A 20,029-nucleotide genomic window follows, 5' to 3' on the forward strand; every position below is an offset into this window, starting at 1 on the left:
GCAGTCCTGTGGGAGGATGCCAGCGGAATCAAGATGTGTAATCACGGATGATGGTAAGTGTTGTGGGGTGTGTTATAGATAAACGCTTAATTAGTGGTTGAGTGTGGAAGAGAGGGGCGAAACAAGACGGCGTTAAAGTAGTCGCTATGTTACACCTGTCTGGTCCAACTCCTCCGGCACCACTAAGCGTTTAGTGTGGTTTGTAAAGTTGACAATGGTGGAGATGTGTTGGTTGTCGAATATGTCATTGACAGAGAGGTAGTAGTCCCGGAAATATTGACCTCTTATTTGGGCAATAGCCGGGCACTGTCCGAGAAAGTGTGAGACAGTCTCCTCTCCGTCGCCGCATTTTGGACAAGCACTTGTGTCTGATTTGTGGATGGTGTGTAGGTGTTTGTTGAGGCCACAATGTCCCGTGATGAGGTGCACTGCAGTTCTGTAATTTTGTCTGTTGTTGCTGAGTGTAGTGTTGAGATTTTTGATGATGTTGATGTTTTTATGTCCAAGTGTCAGTTTAGTGTGTCTGGGACCATTAGTAATCCATGATTCTTGATTAAGTTTTGTGACTTTGTCGTTGATCAGGCGTTTGATGTAAGATTGTGGAATTGGGCAATTCAAAGTGGATTCACTGGTTGTGCCATTTTTGGCCAGCTCGTCTGCTTTTTCATTACCCCACAATCCGATGTGTGCTGCTATCCATCTGATCTCTAAGGTGTTAGTGGATCCGAGTGTATTGAGGGTGTCGTAGCAGTCTCTAGTGGTTCTACTCCTCGTTGAAGGTGAGGATATAGCTTGAATAGAGGAGAGACTGTCTGACCATATGATGATATGTGTGTTTGTGTAAGTTGATAGATATTTACAAGCTTCGATGATGGCAGTGAGTTCAGTTTGATAAACGGTGCAATAATCAGGAAGCTTGAATGATCTTTCATCTAGTGTAGTGTTGTTGTTGTCTGTGGTGATAATATAACCAGCCCCGCTACCTGAGTCTGTGCGTGACCCGTCTGTGTAGCAGGTGATGGTTTCACTGGGGATGTTGTCGATGGTGTTTTGGAGTGAGCCTCTATATTCAATGTTGTCAGCTCCAGGAGTGGTGACCGTGAAGCGTCGTTCAAGCATCATGGTTGGTATAGATAGGTCTCTCTCTGCTTTGGGTGGTATGTTGAGGTCTACCATGAATTGTTTGTTGATAGTGGTGTGAGTTGTGATGGTACCTTTTCTGGGGGCGATAGTTTCGAGGGTTAGGCTTCCATATGCTTGAAGCCTGGCTGTGCCCTTTGCTGCTTCACCTCTCAGGAAAAGTATGATATCTGGAGTGTTAGTGAGGTGGTTCAGTGCGATGAAGGGAGTACTAGGCATGGCACCAGACATCATTCTCAATGCCAATGCCTGAACTCGTTTGAACTTCCTCGCGTTGGTGTCTGTTTGGGTTGCCCTAATCCATATACTACAGCAGTATGATAGAATAGGTCTGATGACAGCGGTGTACATCCATTTGCATGTTTTAGGGCTCATACCCCAAGTGGGGCCGACAGCTCTTCTACATTGCATAAGGGATGCCGTAGCTTTTTTGGTGGTATTGGTGATATGTTCATTGAAATTGAGCTTGCTGTCGAGGGTCACTCCTAGGAATTTGGCAGATTTGGATAGACCTATAGTGGTGTTACCCACCACCACAGGTCTAAGTGTCCATTTCTTATTCCAGGTAAACATGACTATTTGTGTTTTGAGTGCGCTTATGGATAGATCTTTGGTTTGGCACCATTTTTCTATTGTGTTGATGGTTTTGCGTGTTCTGTTCCAGATGATGTCTAAATCATTCCCCTCCGCTAGAGAAAGCAGATCATCTGCAAAAGCTTGCAGATAACCTGGTATGTCTCTTGCGGTGTAGGCCAGGAGATCATCGACTACCAGGTTCCAAAGGAAAGGGGAAAGGATGCCACCTTGGGGGCACCCTCTCCGGATCCGAACCCTTTTCGACTTATCCTTATGATTTAATGTGATGAATCTGTTAGTTACCATGTTGATGATCCATTGTGCTGTGGCCGGGTCCACTTTCGTGGTCTTGATAGCGTCAGAAATAGCCTTGAAAGAGACATTATCAAAAGCTCCCTCTATATCTAGAAAGACTCCTAAGACATATCCCTTCTTAGCTATCCTGCGCTCGATGGTGTGAGTAACTTTATGAAGGGCTGCTTCGGTTGAACATCCCTTTTTAAAGCCAAATTGTCGTTTGTTGATGTCTTTAGCGATATTAAGGTCGTGTTGCATATGCCACAGTATCACCTTCTCCTGTAGTTTTAACATCACAGGAGAAAGGGTGATAGTGCGAAATGATTTTGGTTGGTTGTAGTCAGTTTTTCCAGGCTTTGGGAGAAAGATTCCAAGGGATTCTTTCCACAAAGTTGGAATGTGTTGGGTTTCATGATTTTTTGTCATAATGGTTCTGGTGATGTCTTTGATGTGTGTCCAAGCTTTCTGTATGATGATAGGTTTGAGGGTGTCGGGTCCAGCAGCTTTTAACGGATCAAAGGATTTAAGAGCCTCCTCGATTCTGTCTGGGCTGTAGATGGTATTGAGTAAGGTGGTGGTGATTGGTAGAGGTCCAGGTGGAGGCACTGGCGGGTCAGTGACACTATCCTTGAAGTGGGTTTGTGTCATGACCTCCAGTGTCTCCTCTGCATTTTTGGTGATGTCTCCGTTTGGTTTGTAAACGGCTTCTAGTGTGTGCTTGTTGTCGTTGCAGGATTTCAGAATCTTGTTCATCCTTCCGGATTCCTTAACAGACTCTGTTTCCTGACAAAAAGTTCTCCAGGCATTACGCTGGGAGTTGGATATAAGTCTGTTGTATTGTTTGTTGCTCTCTCTAAGAGCGAGCCACAGGGCATCAGTTTTCTTTTTTCGGGCTGTAATCAGTTTTTGTCTTATTCCCCTCTGTGCTTCCTCTACTTCTCGAGTTAGCCAGGGGGGTTTGCGGACGGAACTTGAGATGTAAGTAATGGGGCATGCCTCCTCGAAGGCTTCCTTAAGTGCAGTATTGATGATGTCTATATTGTGATCAATTTCGGTCGTAGTGTTGATTTGTGTGTTGTTAAGGTTGGGGTTATTCGATAGGATCTCATCAAATCTGTCCCAGTCAGTGTTTTTGACTAGTCGGATCTGTTTGGGTTCCTTCTTTGGCCCTGTAGTTATGTCGAACATAATATAGCGATGGTCAGAGTTGGAGTAGAGGTCACTAACATGCCAATTGCTAATGAGGTCTCCTCCCAACTGGTTTGTTATTGTAAGATCGATAATTGAATTGTGGCCTCGAGAGTTGAGGAAGGTTGGGGATGATCCTTTGTTGGCACATGACAGCCCTAGGGAGGAGAGAAAGTCAAGTAGCTCCTCTCCCCTCGTATTGCATGTCTTGTTCCCCCAAAGGGTGTGATGGGAATTCGTGTCCGACCCTATAATGAGCGGGATGTTGTTATCATTGGCATATTTTGCTAGAGGTGATGTTTCTTGTGGCGGTACCGGTCCGTTTATATCCATGTATGAAGCTGCCAGAATGAGTTCTGTCGAGCTGAGTTGGATTTTAACGGCCACTTGATCGGGTGTTGTGAATTGTGTAAGTTCCCAACATTTAGCTGTCAGGTTTTTGTGCAGTACAATTGCGGCACGGGGTCTTTTATCCCCGATTTTGTAGTAGAAGTTGGACAGATCTTTATTTATAGGTGGTATGATATTTTTGTTATTCGAGTACGGTTCAGTAGCAAGAATGACTGGATTTTTCCTGCCATGTATGTTGGCTAGGAGGGTTTTCCATGCATTAAACTTGCGTTTGAGGTTAATCTGAGTAATAGAATAAGAATCCAAGCAATTCTTACCATTTTTGTGAGTAGTCTTTTGACACAGTCTGCCCCTCTGTGTCTTATTGTGTCGTTTTTTGTTTTTGTTTTTGTTGTTGTTAGTGTTGTTGTTGTTGTTGTTTTGTTGAGTGTTGATGTTTGTGTTGCTATGGGTGGTGTTATTAGGGGGGATATTGTTGGTCTGGGGAACAGTAGTTGAAGCGACTGATACTCCTCCATCATGCAAGGTCCTAGGACCTGTTACGACGGAAGGTGCGGTTGCGGGGGGCCTCCCTGAGGCGCACGGCAGCGGTCAGCGTGCACAGGAGATGACCTGTCTTCATGAGGTATTCTTCACCCTGAGGTGAGACATCAACCCATAAACGCATCCGCCGTCGCGCCGCCGCAGTGCCACCTTCAGCCGCCTCCACCTTAACTGTTTCCCAAGCGTGCGATACATATCGGATCGAGTCCAACGGCAAGCCGTAGTGGACGTTCCGAGATATAAGCCCGCGAACCAAAGTTACTGGGTCCAACCCGTCCGCAGCGTGTTCCAATCCAGAGAGCTGGAATGGAACAGGAAATTGGTATCGGTTCCACACATCAGTCTCAGTCACGTTCCACCCCTCTCTACGAAGGGTTTCTGCGATCGTGATGGCCGATGGCTTATCCTCCACCTCTATCCTTGCCCCGTCGATGGTTGGTTGCAGTAGAGTGATTTTGAGTGGTTGTGAGACCACGAACAGGAGACGTGTGATGTGATCACATGCGTCACTGAGTGCCTCCGCCTTGGTTACGATCAGGGTGAGTAATGGATCACCCTTCCTGAAAACCTCGTCGGGGTCTGTCAGTTTCACAGCTTCTGTTTCGCAGTCTGAGGTGTCTGTTTCCTTTTGTCTTTCGGATTTGGACTTCTGCTTCCTCCTCCTCTTCTCAGCCCCGCTTTTCTGTACTGGTAGAATTGCGGTGGAGGTTTCAGGCTGTTCCGGCTTCCGAGTTTTGTCCATCCCCGAGGATCCCGACCCGGTGTTATCTTGGATCGGCATCGACTCAGGTTTGGACTCAACTGCGGGAGCTTTCGCATCCGTCACCTCCATTGGGCTGACTTCGGACGGGGCAGCAGTCGCCTCCGCGGGAGAACTGAGGGAGACCGCCGGAACATCACTTTCGTCCTCGAAGAGATCCTGATCGTGGAGCCCTCTGTTGCCAGAGGCTACTGAATCACGTCCAGAATTTCTTCTCTGTCTGTGAAGTTCCCGGTTTCTCCGTCTCAGATCCTCAACGGCGTCACCTTTAATGTTGCTGTATTTGAGCTGTTGTCTGATTGTGTGGTCCGTGCTTGTAGAGTTTTCACTAATATACGACTTTCGTCGTATATTTGAGTTGTCTATTTGGGGTGATTTCAATAAATCGTCGGAATTGTTAGAGGGACAGACTGATGTGCTGTCCTCCAATACTTCAAGACGAAGAAGTTCATTCGTCGTCGTGCTTGAGATCGATTCACTCTCTGCGGTTTCCGTGATGTTGTCGATTTGCTGTGTTTCACCGGAGTTGGACATTTTTGTGACTTGTCTTGCTCAAATTATTTGTTATATAGTAGTGTTGAAAGTATTAAAACAACGTTCAAAATTAAAATTTGAACGTTGATTCGATATGTAATCTGCTCAGGGTACAATATTTTGATATTATCCTGATTCACTTTTGCCATGTTGTAGAGAATTAAGATTTCCCAACACTCGGATATCAGACAAGTGTTACAGCTGTGCCGTGTGCTGTGACGTAAAAGTATTGAGAGTGAAAGTAGAAGTACAAAGTAGTGGGTTGTACTTGTAGCACAGTTGGTGAGGGTTGTCACACATTTTGTCACACATCTTGTCACACCGCTACAATCCCCGTCATTATTAGCTATATTGTCATCTTAATTCTCAATAAAATTCCAGATGCTCATACGTCACTTGTTAAAGTACCTCATTATTTATTCACACCATGTAATTCCACAAAATAACAAACACAGCCCAAAACTCTTATATGTTTAAACAAAACACCCAAAACAGAGTAATTCTAAAATTTCCAGAGTGATCAGTGCACGCTTACCAGTACGAGTAACGCTTGTGCCGTGTAACTTAGTATCACGAGTAACTTCTTGATCGTCCTTACACTTTTGTATAATACATATTTTACATATTCTGGTTTATCATATCATTACTCTTTCCTTAGTTAACATACAAGTGAATATATTATGTTATCCCAACCACTGCACTAAGTGGAGATGAAAAATGGCACCGTCTCCAGCAGCCTTCTAACCGCGTTCTAAACAGATTCCTAAACGGTTGTAACGCAGTATTAGTTAATGGGCAGATTGCCTTGTGGGCTGGAATACCACTTGGGCTGGGATACCACGTGGTAGTTACACCAACAGGTAAAGTCACCTGTCACCCGAGACCCATAGTTAGCACGTTGTTTTAACAAAGGTCACGTGACTTTGACCACTAAACGACCTGGCGAAACTAGATATAAGACTGTAAACTGAGGGGGTGATGGTACGCTCTCTTAACCGTAAAGTAGATTAGGGGAATTGTTCCCAATTTATTAGACTATTTTCTCAATTTGTGGTTTGTAATTTGAATAATATGTTTGAAATTTGAATAATATGTGAATAATATGTGAAATGTGAATAATATGTGAATAATATGTGAACAATATGTGCTATCCCTCGATAGACCAAGAATTTTTTATCATAACAAAAAAGCTTGCTACCTGCTACAAGACTTACCATTTACATCAAACGCCTGATCAACGACAAAGTCACAAAACTTAATCAAGAATCATGGATTACTGATGGTCCCAGACACACTAAACTGACACTTGGACATAAAAACATCAACATCATCAAAAATCTCAACACTACACTCAGTAACAACAGACAAAATTACAGAACTGCAGTGCACCTCATCACGGGACATTGTGGCCTCAACAAACACCTACACACCATTCACAAATCAGACACAAGTGCTTGTCCTAAATGCGGCGACGGAGAGGAGACTGTCTCACACTTTCTCGGACAGTGCCCGGCTATTGCCCAAATAAGAGGTCAATATTTCCGGGACTACTACCTCTCTGTCAATGACATATTCGACAACCAACACATCTCCACCATTGTCAACTTTACAAACCACACTAAACGCTTAGTGGTGCCGGAGGAGTTGGACCAGACAGGTGTAACATAGCGACTACTTTAACGCCGCCTTGTTTCGCCCCTCTCTTCCACACTCAACCACCACTTAAGCGTTTATCTATGAGTTATGACACACCCCACAACACTTACCATCATCCTTGATTACACATCTTGATTCCACTGGCATCCTCCCACAGGACTGCCATACCCCAGAGGTAGGCAAAGCATCCATATGCTATCCTCTCGTGGGCCAACCAGGCCCAGCCTCTCTTAAAAAAAAGAAAAAGAAAAAAAAAGACTTACCATACAATTCCGAGTTTTATCACAAAATCTCTCAAAAGAAATAATATAATATTGTTACTTTGTTAGTTTGTTGACAAGTTACCCAACCCAACATAATGCCAACTTAGTACAACGCACCACGTTTTACATAACATATTATTTACAATTATACTATCTGTAACTTGTCGGAGGAGTGTTTTGCCAATTATCATTATCAACACGGGGACACAGTATAATAAACACACTGCAGCATTGCATACTAAGGTTAGGGAGGCCTTTGTATGTTATCACCCCTGTCACTTATACTGGTTTACTATGGGTTCCCTGTAAAGTTTATTGTACGGTATAGCTCAGCTTGGCGATGGACGTGTTATTAAGCGATATAGTCATCATGTGAGGACATGGCGAGCAGTGAAAGTGGGATTTTGCCATGAAAAAAGAAAGAAGTTGCTTACACGCACCACGACTTATTGCTCTAAAATCGGGATTATTTTTAGTTATATTTTGCTTCCTTAATGTCAGAGAAGATTTATTTTATTGTTATTAGTTATGTGAGTTGAGTTAAGATTCAGTATCTGCTAGCAGTATAAGAATCAAGCATAACATCATAATATTATTATAATGTGTGAATTGTGATTGTACTAACTCTGATATCTTGAATAAGAAAGGGTTGACAGAATCTCTTGTCAGCTCACAGAGATATAGTTCAAAGGTTCAATAAACCAATAATAAAGTGCCCTGCATGCATCCTGATTTAATTTCTAAATATCACTCCCATATTATCAGGGAGAAATAATCATACTCTCATGATTCCTGCCTACATGCATGTGTTCGGACTAGACATTTTAAAATGTGGGAAATATGCATGTTATTCTCTCTGAAAAATGTGTTAGATCGGACGCTGGAAAGTTACGCGGTCACGAGATTGAGAAAGTAAGGACTTGTGGACTTTTCAGGAGTTGTTGCGGCGCTTATTATATATAACGTTTAGAGTCATTCTCGGCCGTAAAGCCTTACAGAATATAGCAGAATACTATAATACGGTAATGGACTTATAATCTTTGTAAGTTTAGTTAATAATAACTGTAAGTTTTTACAAGGGATATTACTGAGTATAAAATGTTGGGTCTGTACTGTGAGCTTGCATCTGATTTAAGTAACACTTCCTATCATGTTTACGTTTAAACAGGTTTACGGGTTTAGAAGCTTATCTAGAATAGCAGCTTATCTAGTGAACCAGCTTATCTAAATTGGTTGAATATTCTAAAACTGTGGTAGAAAAGAGAAAGAAATCTGAGAATGATATGAAAACCAGGCTGTACCTGTAATTAGATTAATTCTTGGAGGTTTACCAAGTTGCAGTGCTGATATAAATTACACGGTGTCAGTACGTGGTAACACAGTGGTGGTGTGTGGGTTGCTAACCACTTCTTCTCACGCTACAAGATGACGTAATGTGTGCTGGAGGATTTCTAATTTAACATGAGCTGTAAATCTTGTCTTTCCTTACACTCAATCTGATCATTGGTGTAATGTTAAATGTATTTTCATGCGAATCTTTTGTGTTGTCAATAATGAGGATATGTGTGTAATTGTAATTATAAGCGGGAGATTGAGACTTGTGCTAATCAATGTTGGGTTACACGTAATTAAAATTACATCCAATTAACATACACACCATTAGCGTGGGACCCCAATCCTAATTAAGGTGAACGCCCATATCAAATTTATGGTAAATTGATAGCGCAGTTTCGCGGGAGTTCTAATTTACCATGAGTACTGTGTCCCTAACTGTATAACCAAGTGTGTACCTGATTTAACACCACACTCCCCAGGACTACGCAGAAATAGAAGATGGTCCCGAGTACGTGGAGGTGATAACTCCAGAACACCCACCCCCCTCCTCCGCACTCAGCCCTCTCCCTCACCATCTCCCACAGTCCAATACCTTCCACTCGGCTCCTGGCAGGGTCATGTTGGAACGGCAGAGGAGTAAGAGTGTGACAGGAGCGCTGTGTAGTGAGCTCGCTAACGAACGCAGACATTCCACCCCTCTCAGGTATTACAAGGCTGTGTTAATTACAGGCTACTCTTCGTTAATTTGTTAATCAGTTACTTTTTATTGATTGGTGAAAAATAATGGGCATTTCTTTAGATAATACTATGTTTGTGTATTGTCTGGGGTTTCAGGCTATTCAGGGTTGCTATTTGTATTGGATCATATTGGGAAACCATCAAAATTGCATCCAATTTAGATTTTAGAGTCTATCATGGCCTCTGTAACTATTGCACCCGTTTCAATATAACGAACCAACCATAATTATAATCGAAATACGTCATGAAAATAATAACTCCATACGTATCCCAACCTGTATCGTCACCGCGCCTCCTTGGCAATACATAACGAGTGCAATACCGTACGTCAAACGACCAGCAGTTATAATTTAACTACATTTCGCTACAACATAACGTCATGAAATACCAGTTATCCCCAATGTTATGAGCACTGTGTGGGCTAATAACTAAATAGGTAAATTGTAGTCTGCGTCATGATATCAACTAAAGACACTCCCACTTGGAGGCTCCTCCCACTTCATATCCAGCAACCATACTGTAACCTCAAAATGCTATCTGAAATTGATCCATATGTTTGAGTTAAAAGTCTTTTGAGTTAAAAGTCCTAACACTAATAGCAGTGTAGGTCAAAGCGACTTCTTTTTATAATGCTCATGAACATTCGCTGAGATATTTAAATGAAAGTAAATGATCCCTTTTCCAGGAACGATAGAGAACCCTCAATGTACGAAGGTTGCAGCTATGTAACCCACGACCCCGGCCCACTAGAAGACGAAGAATTTCACGACTACACAGAAGTACCCGACCTAGAGGGGGTACCCAGCAGTTTCCATAGCAACTCCAGTGGTTACCATAGCAACGGGAGCAGCGTTCAGAGTCGTCACCATCTCCCTGGCAGCTTAGATAGGTGAGTTAGTAAGTCACGTGGTCTCACTCTAGTGGGTCACGTGCTCACTGTTACTTTACTAATGTGTTCTGTAAAGTGTTTTATGTGAGTGGTTTGATGAACTGTAGCTAGAGATAGAGAGAGAGAGAGAGAGAGAGAGGCTATTTTGGGAGATTTCGTAAGTCATAAATCTTTAATTTCAACATGTAACATATGGTCGGCTTATCATCGTGGTGAAAATTAAAATTAAATGTTGAGACGCTGTTTTAAATTACGTGACAAATTGTGTTTTAAAGTGTGTGAATAATGTGTCCTCTACTATAAAATACAGATAAAGAAGTGATAAGGGTTATTTTAGTGGTTTATGAGACTCCTTGTTAAATCAGTTTGACTGACACTTGACTAACACGTGATACTGACACGTGATACTTTTAATCAGTCATAGTGTTGAGAGTCTGTTGTCCAAAATGGACGTCCTAAGTTTTGTCCTGGCGCCAGATTTTGCTGATCTGTAAGTTTACCAGAACCCTGCCCTATGTTAACTGATGTTAACAAGCAAAGATTCAACAACTTTTAAAGCAACGTATTGCTTTTCAGGAAGATTATGGAAACTTAGAAATGATTGATCAATGCAAGTTTGGATAACATAATATCTAACTTTCATATATTTTCATAATTCCCATCAAATACAATATTATCAAACACTGATCGTGATATCATATGATCTGTAGCATTTGTAATAATTACTTAAATTTGAAAACAAATTCTGCAATTTAAAAACTTCGATAAATACTTCGATGGAATCATCGGTTAAATCCATCATAATTTCTGATTCCGCCCTCAATCCTCATGTGATTTCTGAATTTCAGGCAATTGGTTTATCAATAAATCTTTACATGATTGTTTGGGGCAAATCGCAATCTGTCTTTCAATTCAAGAGATTCGTTTGGAAAGTATCCAAAACTAACAATAATCTTCTCCAGCTGTAAGAGTCTGACTGAAACAGATGACCAATACCGCCCTCCACTCCCCTGTTCACAACCTCCTCGCCTCCCCACCTCCCAACCTCCTCCCCTCGCAGAACCAAACCGTCCTCCTCCTCAAGAACCAAACCGCGCTCCACCTAAACCCCCTAAGATAGGAGACCCTCCAGCGCAGCGTGGCATGCAGATTAAACCTGTAGCGCACGTCTCCCCGGTTATGCAGATAGCGAACGTGTCACCGGTTACCCAGATAGCGGCAGCTCAGCAGGTTGCGCCGGTAGTACGTGTTGGGGGCAGCGCACGGAGTTCGGGGAGCTCGACTCCAGGAAGTGCGGGGTCTACTTCAACTCTGGGGACTATTGGGCCTTCCTCTGCGGCCAATTCTCCTTCTCTCACTCCTCTTGCTCACCAGGTTCGTGCTAAATCTCAACATTGGTTTTCTTTAAATACTGTTATTTCTTTATTGCTCCTATTTTATAAAGCAGTGCGATTATTGTTTCTTGAGCTATCTCCACCCCCTTAATGGAACATATTTAACATTCTTGACACATACTATCCAAATGTTATAATTATGTTTACAACTGACATTCCCTCAAGGTATGCGGTTTAATGACACCATCCCCCCCTACATTCTACTCACCCTCCACCCTCGCCAAACTGCCCACCACCACAGTGGAGAGAGCTGAACCTGTCTCTCCCTCCGACATGATGCAGCGGACCCAGTCCTATACTCCTTACCCTCACCATCTTTCTAAACCACCGGTTAGATTAACATCCAAACTATGCTGAATCAAAATAATAATCGTTCTCAGATCAAATACGATATTATAACATTTGATAGTCACATCTGTAGTGATATATATATATATAAAATATGAAAACAAACCATGCATATTACCATTTTTAAACTTATCGCTACCACAACAAGATCTTTAATATTTTATTCCATCATATCCATGAGTTGTGATCGTGCCCTCACGTGTTTCCCAATTCAAAACAATTTATTTATAACTTTAATAATTGCTGTATTTATCATGTGACACAATAAGAATGACCGTCTTTAAACATGCCATTTCCATCGTCTTTTCCCGGCAATTGGTTCATCTACAATCAGACTTTAATTGTAAATCAATCGTCTGCAGTTTGCGAGATGATTTACCCTCATCGGCTAACAAAACCGCCGGTAGGATTTACTTTGTTTTTTACATGACGTCAAGGATTAGGTTTTGAGTTTTAGGTGCTTACTCCTTGCAATAAATTCTACATCTTTTCCGTTTACTTTGCTGTAAACGATACCTCAAATCGAATATAGGGTTTCCCTGAACAGTGAACACACAATGAAATCACATTACCTTACTCCTTAAACTTTCTCTGGAAACGAGATTATACACATGATTATGTCATGTTTAAAGTCATTGTAGTTTCGTATGCTACTTTTGCTGAGCGCGTGTCATGTGTAAGGTCCGTTAGTTTAGGATATTAAACTGACGTTGTAATTACACAGTTAACATATTAAGTTATAATTAAGCTAAAAGTGGACAGGTTGGTGGGAACCAGGTGTATCTTTAGTCTATTAGTTATAATTAGTTATAATATTATGTACTAACCTGTGCAGTATAAATTATAATGCATAAAAACTATGTATTTGTTGAATAATTACTGACGAGTAAATACTTAGGTTTTCCTGAGTCTCAGATTTGGTAAATTAATGAAAAGTATATAGAAAGAACTGCTTAAAGTTAGAAAGTATATTATATTTAATATAATAATATAATTTAATGGCAATATTGTAACAATCCCTGTGAATTTCTGAGAGAGTAGATTAATTAGTTCTATGAACTTCTCACAGATAATATTATCAGTCTCTACCAACTTGAGCTTGAGATAATTGTTTGTTGAGCAGCTTGTGGGGGAACAGAACTTGATTTAATATTTAAATCCTAACCTCTGTTCCAATATGTGTTTTCAAGAGAACCTATTAATGCACGTTGAATACCTCAACTCTAAATTAAATACGCCAAACCTACATTTTTCTGTACTTTGAAAGTTGTGTCTAAGGAAAACGAGACAACAAGAATTGCGCCCGTTGTTTCGTTTTGGCGGACGCTAGATTTCCGTTCACTATAACTATAAATATAAGCTCCAATCAGCTCACTTCATAATAATAATATTGATACACGTCAGTACACTATACTACGCATGCCAAGTACAAATCGGGCTTGGCCCGTTTATAAACCCCTCCGGGATAGAATAAGATTCTGATAATCCCGGCTCCCGCTAAATAGATTCTGATAATCCCGGCTCCCGCTGTTAGTTTTTTCCCGCTGAATAAATAACCCCGGCACAGCTTTTATAATCCCGCCCCGCTAATTTGGCTCAACAAGATTTGTTTTGTTTTGATATTCCATGAGAATCTCAACCGCGTACTGTCACGTGTTTTGATGACGTGTATCACGTGACTAACTACTACGACGCGCATTGGTAAAAAATGTCACGTGACCTATGGCTTAACGTAAGAACTATAAATACACTCGATCTACGTATCGGTCTAATTGCAGGCGCTGGCAAAACTCCAGCACACTACATTACTTAAACTCTTACATTAATTGGACCAGTTCCAAAACTTGTCTCGACGGTTACATTTGATTTTGTCCGGTTCGGTTAATTTTGTCGAGTTTGATATAAGCCATGTATTATAGTCGTCTACTTTGATGAACTTCATGACACGATATCATTATTAGCTTTTATCGCTTGCCAGGCTTAACTCGACGCCCCTTATCGATATTCATATTCATTCAACGTTCTGACTGAGGAATAGTGTTTAGATATAACGCCAATTTCAAAAGTCATAGTACCTTAGTTGTATTTATTTGGAAGTCCCCAATTCCATTTCATATTTTCCATAATGATCTCATATAGCTAGAATTAAGAGTAAAATGTCAAATTTGTTGGTCCTAGCACTAACCCGGAGGGGTTTATAACACATAACACCGGCACGCTTAAGTTATATTAAAATAACCCCTCGTGCTAAAGCACGTCGGGGTTATTTTCATAATAATCCCTCGTGCTTCGCACTCGAAATTATTATAAATTTTTCCCGCGCGTCGCGGGAAAAATTGAAATATAATCCCTGCGCATGCCGGGGTTATGTGTGTTATAACCTAATACTATACATTACACCGTTATATACATTGAAACACAGTCGCGCCGCGCATTCATTGACCACAGGCTATCTATACATCACATCTCCGCAAGCAATCCTCGCGCGCTGCACTGCACGCTGGTTGTCATGGTAACGGACGGAAGGACAGATGACAACATATTCAGACCTGCCTACCGCTATCTCCAAAATCCACGTTTTTCTGCAAAAACGTCCATTCGTAACCTTTCACTATTGCCTTTTTTCAAAAGGGCGAACGGAAAAAATTAAGACTTGTACGATAAAAAGTGATAAGCTTTATCAATTAAATACCACTCAGCCCTCTTCGAATACCCTGGCAGTCACCCCCCAGAAATTGGCAGGGAAACCCTAGCTAGAAGGATGTTGACAGCACCAACTAGGTATTTACTAATGGTGTGGTTGCTCTTAAACCGTGTGCACGTTACTACGCGCCCTGTTCACACCCCACACGCATTCTCAACACCTTTAGTAACGTCTTTACCCTAGAGACTTGGACTGTTCTTGTACATAACTCAACCATTGTACCTCTGTTATTGTGGTCCAGTGTTATAGACACTGATCTGTGCTTATTGTCCTGATCAGTTATTGGACTTTACTAATACCTAGAATGCAGCCACCACTAGAGCCCTGAACTTTACTAGTGTAAAGAATGCAGTCACCTAGCTATTTATCGTGGATCAGTTCTGGTGGAATAGTTCAGGTTTACATGGCATGACTGTAGTTATTGCCCTGATGAAGTGACGACATGTATCCCCCGCCCACTACTCCTTACAGTTACATTGTGTCCTAAATGTAGACAAAGTTCATTGTGTTTCTATATATATATATAATATATATACCTTAGATATACTATGTGTTTCTATGTCTTCAGCCAATTGCCAATTTGAAAACTGTACAAGTTTTGATATATATGTATTTAAAGTTACTTCTAAAAATACCTTCTAGATAGAATTTCTAGTTTACTGAGAACGGTGTGGAGTCATTCTCTAATTTTGGATGTTTTTCCGTTAAGTTTTATACAGGATTAAGTTTTACGTACTAGCGCCCTGAAAAATAAACAGTATTATGTAATATGTATACTGTGTAGTATAGTGTGAATACTCTTATGGGATATTAAACATTAAACAAGGTTTGTAGTACGTTTACGTAGACAGTAGCTGCGTTTTAACAGTAACCGGCATATTTACTAAACAAAAGTGTTCAGTTACCAAAAACAGGTATACAAATTCTGGTGTATTTGGAATTATTGTGCATCATGTGACTGTATTTACTTAAAGTGACTGTATTTACTAAAAGTGACTGTATTTACTAAAAGTACTCACGCTGTTCTGTTTCTGTTGCTAAGTACCGGACATCACTTTTAACATGTACTAAAATACTCTAGATGACATAAAACAGTAAACACTTACAAATACCCCCAAGAGAACGCGCCATAATATGAGTTCATTACTCACACAAAAATATCATTTAATACTCGACTAGTCGTCAGGTATTAATACATCAAATCAATTAGGACACTGTCCCGTTTGTTGAAGCCTCTAGGGGACACAGCAATGTTCGAGCCTGGCTGGCACATTATCCTCATTAATATGCCCATGTTTTATGATGTCAGGTATGTTGGAGCATATTTGTGGGTGTTGAATTTCACTCAACAGGATTCAGCTCACTTATCTGACACTTCTTAATTTTAAAAGTTTTGTACTGGAACTTGGAAGTACCGAGCACTGGGATTTTGGCATACAAACGCGTGGAACTGCATCCTGGGTTTCTTATCTAGTCGATATATTGTTAACATTCCTGCATGGTTCTGTGCGGGATTGAGGAATGCACTTGAACTGATTGTATTGGTGTCGGAGAATATGTGTGATACCTCGTTTGTCTGGCCTAAGAATGTACTAATAGCCATCATGAAAAACTGATGTTTGTCGGAGATAGTACTGCAAATTGGTGCTTTAAAACCCTTTAAACTGCTCGCAATATACCATAAAGATTAAAGATTAAAGTAAGGCAATGCCATTCCGAAAATCATCCAAAAACCCCAAAATAACGTGTATCTCCATAGACTATAAAAAAACCAACATTCATTTAAGCAGCGCAATTGATTACAAATTCATACTTAGAGATAAAACGACCGACCATCTAGTGATAATTTGCCACTGCAACCCGGAACCTGATAATTTGCCACTGCAACCTGGAACTTCTTCTTCCCAACTCGTAAAGCCTTAATAATATTTGACGACTGTCAAATATTTAAATACCCAATGGAGAGTTAGAATTAACCCAAATATCAGGGACACGAATGACTACTCCAGGATTTAAGAAACTAAACTTTCAACACTGAAAACATTCAGATTCTTGCCAAATATATTTCGATTGTAGTCATCTCCAGTGACATTGAACCTAAAAAATGTTAAAAGGTTAGTGAAACTCAAACCGTTACAAAATTAAGAATCCGAAAAAGGTAAAAAGATCATATTAAGGTTTATGGAATATAGGTAATCCAAAGGGATTGACAGTATTAAGGCCAAAAGGTCTAAGAGAATTAAGCAAATGTATGTAGTTATTTTCTTTTACTTCAAGTGTACTGGGACTGCAATTCTCTAAAATAAAAGTTCTAAAAGTTTCATTAAAATCTGTATGTACTCCTAAACCGTGGTCAATCAAGTGAACTCCTAGGCTATACTCATCACTAGTAATATCAAATGCTCTACCATCAACGATTTCATAAAATTTGGACCTGTGTCCGTCCATCCTTTTATGCAAGCTATTAATAGTCCTACCCACATAGTTTTTCTTGCAAATCGAACACTGTACAAGATAGATGATGTTATAGGTCTTGCAACAACCAGGGGCTGATTTGATCTTTTTGCCATTTGATGTGATGGAGTCCTTATTCATGATCATTTTACAACACTTGCAGTTTCTTCTGTGACAGGGTTCAGTTTTACCATGTTTAGCACCTAAGGCAAGCTGTTTAGATGTAACGAGGCGAGATCTAAGCGTAGATCCCGTTTTCTTCACAAACTGAAACAGTTTATTTTTTCCTTTCGGTGCTGTGGTGGAGTTTGTGGCTTGCTGACTCTCACTTTCACTAAAACTACGAGTTCGTCTCAAGTGACCTTCGTATTTCTGGACAACATTCACCAAGTCATTGTCACTTCCATAACTGGAGATGACTCTGATTGGTATGGCTGATAGCGGGGATTGTTCATTAGGCTCGACCGTACTCTTCCTGACTAACACTCTTTCCATGCCAAGGACTTTGTTAGCTATGTTGTCAGCCATTTTACTAGGGTATCCTGATTCATGAAACGCCCGTTTGAGAATGTTAAGCTGGGTCTCTAATCTCTCCTTTGAATTGATTATCCTCCTGAGGCGTAAACACTGGGAGTATACAATTCCTGAGAATATGTGATTGGGGTGACTACTGCTGAAATGTAGGTAGGACCTGGAGTCTGTTTCTTTTACGTATAGATCAGTTTGAAGCTCTCCTTGATGGTCGAAAGTAAACTGTACATCTAGAAAACTGACATATTCAGCTGTATTTTCTGCTTGGAATTCATCTATTTCAAGGCCATCGGGAGCGATGTTTTCGTTGACCTTCTTTATCCATGCTGAAAACTGTCTGGTAGTACCTGTAAACTGACCTGCTCCGTCGTCAATGTATCTCTTAACAGATGCTACTTGGTCCATTAGTGTGGGGTTTGAGTAGACTTCCTTGTTAAGGACATAAAACACAGCGATGTTTGCCAGTTGAACACATAGAGAACCTCCAGTAGGTACACCGTGTATTTGTTTGTACCAAGCATTCTCGAAAAAACCTATAGATGATTTTAGGCTGTGGTTCACCAAGTCAATTAGCCAAGCTTTGAAGTTCATAGACCAGTCGGGTCTTAATTGGTCCATGGCAAATTTAAGAGCTTCAATGACAAGGGAGGGGCTGAGTGAGTCGTAAAGGCCCTTGAAGTCAAAAGTAAACGGTTTATATGTTTTCTTTTCAACTTGGGGCTTATTAGAGTTGATTTCGTCGAGCCAAATTAATGCATCTGTTGTGTCTGTAAGGAGGTCTTGGCAGAAGTCTTTTTCCAGGGGTCTTAAGTATTTCGTGGCTACAAACACATCACTCTTTTTACTGATACCTTCTTGAAGTGCTGTAATAAGTCTCACTGGTGGTTCAACTCCTGGGATAAGTTGGTCTTTCCTCAGTTTGTGCACTTTCAAGGAGGGGTAAAAGTAGCTCTTTCCCGGTTTATGGTGAGGAGCTGTACTTGGCCTGTTGGTCGGGCCTGTGCCTGCCTTATTTGTGTTGTCTGAAATACCCATCACAGACTTTGCTTCTTCAGGTGTAATGAAGCCTCTTGTCTTACCTTCGACCCAAGTGTCAAAAAGTTCACCGTGGAGGGTATGGAGTGGGTCGGAATCAAGTTTCTGGTATAGTTGAGGATTTTCTAGTTTCTCAAGGGTCTTATTTCTCAGTAACTTGGGATCAACAATGAGGATGCTTCCTCCTTTGTCGGCTGGTGTTATTGCTATTATTCCATCTGATACCTTCTTTTCGAGCCATTTTAATCCTTCTTGTTCGATTGGTATGAGATTTTCTTGCTTGGGTTTTTGTTTGCGTGGTCCTGATGTGTGGAGGATTTGGTCCAACTCAGATTCCATGCTTTGGACTATATCATTGACTGCCCGATCTACACTAGGTGTTGGGAGGTTGTAGTTCTTCTTTCGGAGTTTTGAAGGGAGTCTGAATTCAGAACTGGTTGATTGTTGGTCATCACTAATATCAATTGGAATATCAGTAGAGCTGTTACTTGATACAAATACCCAATAAATACCCAATGGAATTCTTGTCGGAAATCGGTAAAATCACAACGCTGTCATTTTGATTTACCAATAAAAACAGGGTTTGCGATTTACCAATCTGTTCGAGACAAGATAGGAACATTTTAGTTAGCTACTCAACGCAATGCTGAGTTTAATCCAATTTACACTCACACAGCACACAAAGTTTCTATTTCACAGAGCAATCCGAAATTTCCCTCATGTCAGAACATACCAGAACCTGAACCATACCTCAGTCAGAACATTCCAGCACCTGAACAATAACCCCTCCCACCCCCTCAGATAATACTAGTGGAAATAGACATATGTAGTCTGTGTGAGAACGACATAGCAGTGATACACGAGCACTGCGGAGTTATATCCGGCACTCTGATCCGTGCCAGCACGGAGAGTCTTATCAAGTTAAAGTACGTTACTGATAACAGAGACGTGGAGAACTACGTGGCTGCCTGCACTGTGAGTTTACGTATTTTTGGACGTATTGTTCAGCTGTTGATGCGGTTGAATTTAAGCTTTCAGTGATGTTGCAAGTAATGATTTTAGTACGGCCTCTAAATGTTGCATGGCTGCTAAAAGGTTAAATTTGCGATATAATTACACTAAAAGCATTTAGAGGCCGGCTTTTAGAGACATTTAGAGACCGACTTTTCACGGCTGTGCTATATAATGGTATAATGGTGCTGTAAATAAAGTTGTATGTAGAATGATTCCACTGTAATTGGTATCAGACACCTTTATTTGATAGAGCACTGTAACCACTGGTGTAACTTCGCG

At 41.0% G+C, this 20,029-nt stretch overlaps 1 protein-coding gene across 10 annotated transcripts in view; it reads left to right on the forward strand.

The window, feature by feature from the left end:
* The window catches only part of LOC134823034 (sialidase-like), a 36,794-nt gene that overhangs the window by 12,811 nt on the left and 3,954 nt on the right, over positions 1 to 20,029 (forward strand). For 6 of the 10 annotated variants that reach the window (XM_063834364.1, XM_063834365.1, XM_063834359.1 and 3 more), the window contains 5 exons: positions 9,123 to 9,346; positions 10,067 to 10,270; positions 11,233 to 11,644; positions 11,830 to 11,994; positions 19,538 to 19,711. In XM_063834364.1, coding sequence (XP_063690434.1) covers positions 9,123 to 9,346; positions 10,067 to 10,270; positions 11,233 to 11,644; positions 11,830 to 11,994; positions 19,538 to 19,711 — 1,179 coding nt within the window. Of the gene's footprint in view, positions 1 to 9,122; positions 9,347 to 10,066; positions 10,271 to 10,688; positions 10,761 to 11,232; positions 11,645 to 11,829; positions 11,995 to 19,537; positions 19,712 to 20,029 lie in introns of all 10 variants that reach the window. The other 4 variants (XM_063834357.1, XM_063834356.1, XM_063834361.1 and 1 more) reach the window with 1 other exon arrangement.

The sequence above is a fragment of the Bolinopsis microptera genome, chromosome 11 (genome assembly GCF_026151205.1).
Source record: "Bolinopsis microptera isolate Bmic1 chromosome 11, MBARI_Bmic_1.0, whole genome shotgun sequence".
NCBI lineage: Eukaryota > Metazoa > Ctenophora > Tentaculata > Lobata > Bolinopsidae > Bolinopsis > Bolinopsis microptera.